We start from the raw sequence: 6,169 nt of genomic DNA on the forward strand, positions 1-6,169 counted from the left end.
TACTAGGGTCTAACCTGCTGGGGTGATATCAAGGCAGTGAGGTATTGTCAAAGATACAGACAAGTAAATCAGTGGAACAGAATAGATAGTACAGATATAGACCCACACAAATATAGCCATTGGATGTTTGATAAAGGTGCAAAACCATTAAATAATGAAAAGATAGCCCTTCAGCAAACATTGTGTTGGAATGATGGTTATCGACATGCAGAAGACATATATATATATAAATATATAATGTAAAGGTAAAACTATAAAACTTTTAGGTTAAATAGGAAAAAAATCTTTGTGACTTAGTTAGATGAAGAGTTCTTAGAAATGACACCATAAGCACAATTCATAAAAGAAAAATTGATAAATTGGATTTCATCAAAATAAAAAATTTTGCCCTGCTAAAGACACTGTCAAGAGAATGAAGATACAAATTATAGACTGGGAGAAGATATTTGCAAACCACACACCCGAGAAAGGATTTGTATGGAGAATGTATAAAGAACTCTGAAAATTCAACAATATGAAAACAATCCAATTAAAAATGGGCAGGGTACTGAGCATACATACCAAGGACAGTATAAGAATGACAAGTAAGCACATGAAAAGTTGTTAGACTTCATTAGCCTTCAGGAAAATGCAAATTAAAGCCATGGTAAGATACTACTACGCACGTGTTAGAATGCCTAAAAGTACTGATTACACCGAGGGGTGGAAAGGATGCAGAGAAACTGGTTATCTCACACACTGCTTGTGGAAGTGCAAAATAGTATAGCCACTTTGGAAAACAGTTTGGCAGTTGCTTATAAAGTTACCTGTGCATTTACCATATGACCTATGTATATGTAATACACTCCTGTGTATTTACCCTAGATAAATAAAATCCTGTGTATGAACCCTTATTTTCACACAAGTACATGTACTTGAATTTTCATAGCAGCTTTTTGTGTGTGTGATAGTCAAAAATTGGAAAAAACCCAAGTGACCTGGATCAAATGAATGATAAACAAAGTGTGGTACATTCATCCGTACAATGAAATACTACTTGATTTTTTTTACATTCCTATCAGCAATAGATGAGACAGCCAGTTTGTCCACATCCTCACCAGAATTTGGTGTTGTCACTAATTTTTTTTTTTTGAGACAGAGTCTCACTCTGTTGCCCAGACTAAAGTGCCGTGGCATCAGCCCAGCTCACAGCAACCTCAGACTCCTAGGCTCAAGCAATCCTTCTGCCTCAGCCTCCCAAGTAGCTGGGACTACAGGCATGTGGCACCATGCCCGGCTAATTTTTTCCATATATTTTTAGCTATCCAGATCATTTCTTTCTATTTTTTAGTAGAGACGGGGTCTCGTTCTTGTTCAGGCTGGTCTCAAACTCCTGACCTCGAGTGATCCTCCCACCTCGGCCTCCCAGAGTGCTAGGATTACAGGCGTGAGCCACTGGGCCCGGCCACTATTTTTTTTAATTTAGCCATTCTGATTAGGTGTGTAGTGATATTTTATTGTGGTTTTAATTTGCATTTCCCTAATTGCTAATGATGTTGGACATCTTTCCATGTGCCTGTCTGCCATCTGTACATTCTCTTCAATAAATGTTTCTTGGTGTCTTTTGCTAATTTAAAAAATTAGACTGCTTGGTTTTTATGTTTGAGTTTTGATGGTTCTTTGTATATTCTGGGTACTGGTCCTTTCTCAAACATGTGGTTCACAAATATCTCCTCCCATTCTGCAGCTTGTCTTTTCATCTCCTTAACAAAGTCTTTCACAGGGCAAAAGTTTTTATAATTTTAATGAGGTCCAATTTATCAACCTTTCCTTCTACGGATCGTGCTTTTGATGCCAAGCCTAAGATTATTTACCTAGCTCTAGATCCCCAAAATTTTCTCCTATGTTTTCTCTAAAAGTTTTATAGTTTTGTTTTACGTTTAAGTCTGTGATCCATTTTGAGTTAAAGAGAAACATCTAGAGAAATTTGTCCACTAGAGACTTATGGTCCTGAATATAAATCAAAACCATACAAGATGATAATTTTTTTTTAAGAAAAGTTTAGAGTTTAGGTGCAAGGATGAAGTAGGTGGAGGGCTGGGTTCATCCAAAGGTGGAGAGAGAGAGGGTCTTTGGTGGGAAAATTGTAAGAGAACGCTCACTGGACAAAGGAATCTAAGCTGGGGACAAGGGATGAAAGTATGATGGTGTGATTGGCAGTTAAATATGGGTAAGGTCAATCTCTGAGAAATCCTAATCAGGACTGAAGAAACATTTGGATCAGTGTGGAAGAATCAGTAGCTTTATAGCAGGGGTCGACAAGCTTTTTCCGTTTAAGTAGGTATATCGGGCTTGATGCCCATACAGTCTCTGTTGTATAACCACTTGACTGCAGACTACAGCTTTCCGACCTTGGCCCTGGAGGATAGAAGGCTACACACACGCAAAAAAATTAGAGACCAGGGTGGTTAAAATGAACTTTGTTACTTGTGGTCAGTGATGAGTGGTGACGACTAGGGCAATGCTACCCAAAGTGTGGTCTGTGGACCAGAACCAGTGCATGAGCTGTTTGTTACCAGTGAGATAAATACAGAGACTGAGAATAAGCACGTAGAAATTTTTATAGCAAATAATAGTAATATTATGTGTGTTCTAGTAATTAAAAATAAGGCTTATATTCTGTATGACTTTTCCATATATTTTTCTCATAGTTCATTTTTATTGTTTTACATGAGAACTGGTGTGCGATGGATTAGACATGTTTAAAGGGTGGTCCTTCCCCACAGGCAGCTTGGGAGCCAGTGGTCTCAGGTGCAATCCGAGTGGGTGACTGAGATGGGATGGAGGTCAAAATCGCTGGGGGTGAGAGCCAAGGGGTTTGGGAGCATCGTCCAGCCAATGCTGAAGTCATTAGGGAGCAGGTGACAGCAGTGGGAGCCCTATTTGTGTCCAGCACCCTGGGGAAGCAGGTGCTGATGAGGGAGGTGGGAGACAGAGCTGAGATGCCCATTTCTCGAAGGGGCATCACCTGCTGTTAAATAAAACCTTTGGTGGCCACTGGTGTGCACGGAGCTCCTGCACTAGGCCCCTCAGACCTGCCCACAGTGGAGTCGCTCACGCTGAAGTTCCACATCACAAAGCGGAAATAAGTTGTTTATCTGGCCTTCCGACATATCAGGAGAGGGAGAGGTAACAGCCATGTTCCCAAAGAGGCCAGAATTCCCTGGCATCACAAGGAAGTCCCCTCTGCTTTAAGTTTTACAAGAAAAGTAATTTTGAAACAACCAATCTGTTTTTTGTTGTTTCTGCTTTCCTCAGTCCTTTTCTGTGTATAAAACCCACCTCCTCTGCTCGGCCCATCACAACACTCGTGCTGTTTCATAGAACGAGAAGTGGCCCAATTCTAAAATTAGAGATAAAAGCCAATTGATATCTTTAAGCTAAACGTGTTACAATTTTGTCTTTTGGCGCTGCCCATCAGCATCCGAGTTGGCATGAGTCTTGCGGAACCTCGTGCTCATCATCACTAGGGCCTCCTCTGCCTTCTCTGGGCTGCGCTGCTCCCAGGAGAGGGGGCCACGTGCCTGACTTCTGTCTGGGGGCTTGCTGAAGAGAAACCCAATGTGTGCAAGCCCCAACTGCCCCCTGATGGCAGACTGACAGAGCATGGCCTCAGACGCAACTGTCAGGTGAGGCAGTGCCCAGCGGCTTCGGAAGTGTGAAGCTCAACCCCTCCCGATTCTAAGTTCAGGAGACAGGAATGATGTCAGGGCTGTGCAATGGGACATCTGGCTCTGCATATATGAGGACAGCTTTGGACTGTGATTTCTGATTTGGGTATAAAGTCCGTAGCATATGGCCACTGTCAGGCGAAACAGGGGCCATAGGCACTGTGGGGCAGGGGGGGAGGTACCTGCACTGAAGTCTTTCCCCAGGGAGAGGGCAAGGAGCAGGGCCTGAATCCCTGGGGTGCCTGTGGTCGTGGGATCATTGAGACTCACAAAACCTGGCGAGACATTTATTGGGGCAGCGGAGCCCATTCTCCATGCTGCAGGCCTTTCAGACTGATAGGATTTCAATGTGAAACTCTGGCTGCTTGGAAATGGCTCTATATTGTACCTCTAAAAAGTCATCGGTCTGGAAGGCAAGGCTGTTCTCTGGGACCTGGAACAGGCAGAGAGTGTTGCAAATTTGGCAGTAACATTGACGACACTGCCACATGCGTACCCAGGACTGGAGCTTGACCGCTGCCTCCTCCTGGACTGCATAGATCCTCAACAAGGCCTGGCGCCGCTTCTGTATCTGCCGCTGCATGACCGTCCTCCACCAGCACTGAATCATCCAGGCCCTGAGGGCAGCGACCAGCAGGGTCCTACGCACCAGGTTTCCACGCCACCAGGCCTGGATCTTCCTAGCCGCCTGGACCCTTTTTTCGTGACGCTGTTTCTCAAGCAACTAATCAAGCAAAGCAGAAGGCTCCTAGTGAGTTTCTCACCATCAAACACACGTGGCTCTCTGAACAATCTGCGCTTCCCCTGGTGGTTCTGAGGACCCAGGAGACCTGGGTGGGCTTTGGCCTCTTCTGTAGTCTTGTCCACGGCTATGGGCACTTCTGCTCAGCCTCAGACTCACAGTGTCCCTTGTCTATAAAATGGGGAAATGCCAGCCCTGCGGACCGCACGGGTTCACGGAACCAGGGGAAACACTTTCTGATCCAGAAGACCCAACATGGGCTTGAGGAACCAGGGGATACCCATGAGGACGAAGCTGGCATTGATGGCCTGCGTCTTGGTCCAAATTCGAGCCCACGATGCCACCTCCTGCTGCCTCGGGAAATGCCACAGCCTTTGGGGTCTTCTCCCCTCCCTGCTGTTGACTTCCACTACTACCTCTCAGGCCCTCCACGTCCTTCTGCGCCTGGCCGACCCTGGCCTGCCTTTGCGTTTCCCACCGCGGGAGCCCCACCTCCCATGCGACCTGTCACAGGCTGTGTCCTCCCGCTCCTGTCTATCTCCTGCTTAACACAGCTCACCCAGGACACGAGGGGATTTAGGGCACAGGAGAGCAACGCTGCACCAACTCCTGTGGGACCACAGATGGGGCCTCCACTTCCAGGGACCCAGGGATCGGAAGGTCAGTGGTCTGAGGTTCTGTCGCACTCCTGGCCCACCTACCTTCCGCCGCCTCTCTCTCTCCAGTGCATCTAAGTCTGGGCCAGACTTCTGCAATCAGAATGTGGGGTGGGGGATCATGGGTGAGGACCAGCCTCTGTGAAAAGGCCCCACCGCCCTGGCTCCCCATTTTTTGCCTGGGTCCCATGAAGTCATCTGGTGCTTCCCTCTGCCACGGGACCCCTCCCCACCCCAGGGGGAGTGTGTCTGCTGAGTCTTACACAACATTTACAGCCCATGGTTTGGGGCAGTGGTTCAGGTGTTCACACCCCCTCTCTTTGCTGCTCCTCTAGCCTTGGCAGGGGCAGGAGGGGTGGAGAAGGAGAGAGAGATAGCCATGATGTCACAAGGGCAACTGTGACCCAGGGATGAACGAGAGTCCGCAGTGGAACCACAGCCCGATGAGTCTGTCCTGCCACAAGGATGACCTCTGGTCTGGCCCACAGCCACTGACAGAGCAGATGGCGCTGGGCAGAGGGGGCACAGGGGTCTTCTCACCACACTGGCTCAGGCGGGCTCCAGGGCCATCTTGCCTTCTCTGCCAGGAGCCCTTCCTCACTGGGTGGCAGAGGCCTTCTTTCAGTGGGGCTCGGCGTGGGTGGGGAGGGTGAGCAGAAGGGCCGAGGAAGGGTCTGGATGGAGGCACCTCAGCCAGTGGCTGCTCCCTCCCTCCTGGGGCTATGCCCCCTCCTCTTGTGGCCGTTGGGTGGTGCTTGGCTTTCCACCCTATGCTCCTTAAAACAAGCCTGTCCATTCTGTGTCTGAAACCACAAGGGCTGGAGGGCATTTCCTGACATAGCCGGTAGTGTAGAGACACAGCCCCTCCCCAGTGCAGGCTCCTGGTGGCGACAGTGGCCATGTGAGTCAGTCGGTCATTCAGGCTGGCTCCCAAGCCCAGAGTCTTGGCCGTCCCGCTGCCATTTCTCACCACATTTCACAGCCAGCACCCGACCTCTTCCTTTCAAGCATCATCTAGTAATATCAGCTGCCACCTGGAAGGACACGATGTAGCTTGCTGC

The 6,169-nt window shown here is 48.1% G+C and overlaps 1 protein-coding gene across 1 annotated transcript; it reads right to left on the bottom strand.

The window, feature by feature from the left end:
- Nucleotides 1–4,038: 4,038 nt before the first annotated feature.
- IQCF3 (IQ motif containing F3) lies at nt 4,039–5,389 on the bottom strand. The gene is made up of 3 exons (XM_045530094.1): nt 5,372–5,389; nt 5,154–5,201; nt 4,039–4,434 (listed from the first exon to the last, which is right to left on the bottom strand). The coding sequence occupies exons 1-3, from the start codon at nt 5,387–5,389 to the stop codon at nt 4,039–4,041; spliced, it is 462 nt and encodes a 153-aa protein (XP_045386050.1).
- Nucleotides 5,390–6,169: the final 780 nt, after the last annotated feature.

This window comes from Lemur catta, chromosome 18 (assembly GCF_020740605.2).
Source record: "Lemur catta isolate mLemCat1 chromosome 18, mLemCat1.pri, whole genome shotgun sequence".
NCBI lineage: Eukaryota > Metazoa > Chordata > Mammalia > Primates > Lemuridae > Lemur > Lemur catta.

What these genes read in the sequence shown, in the direction of transcription:
- IQCF3 (XM_045530094.1), bottom strand. An exon ending in AGAGAGAGAGGCGGCGGAAG is followed by an intron (nt 4,435 to 5,153) that starts GTAGGTGGGCCA and finishes TTGCTTGATTAG; the next exon opens with TTGCTTGAGAAACAGCGTCA.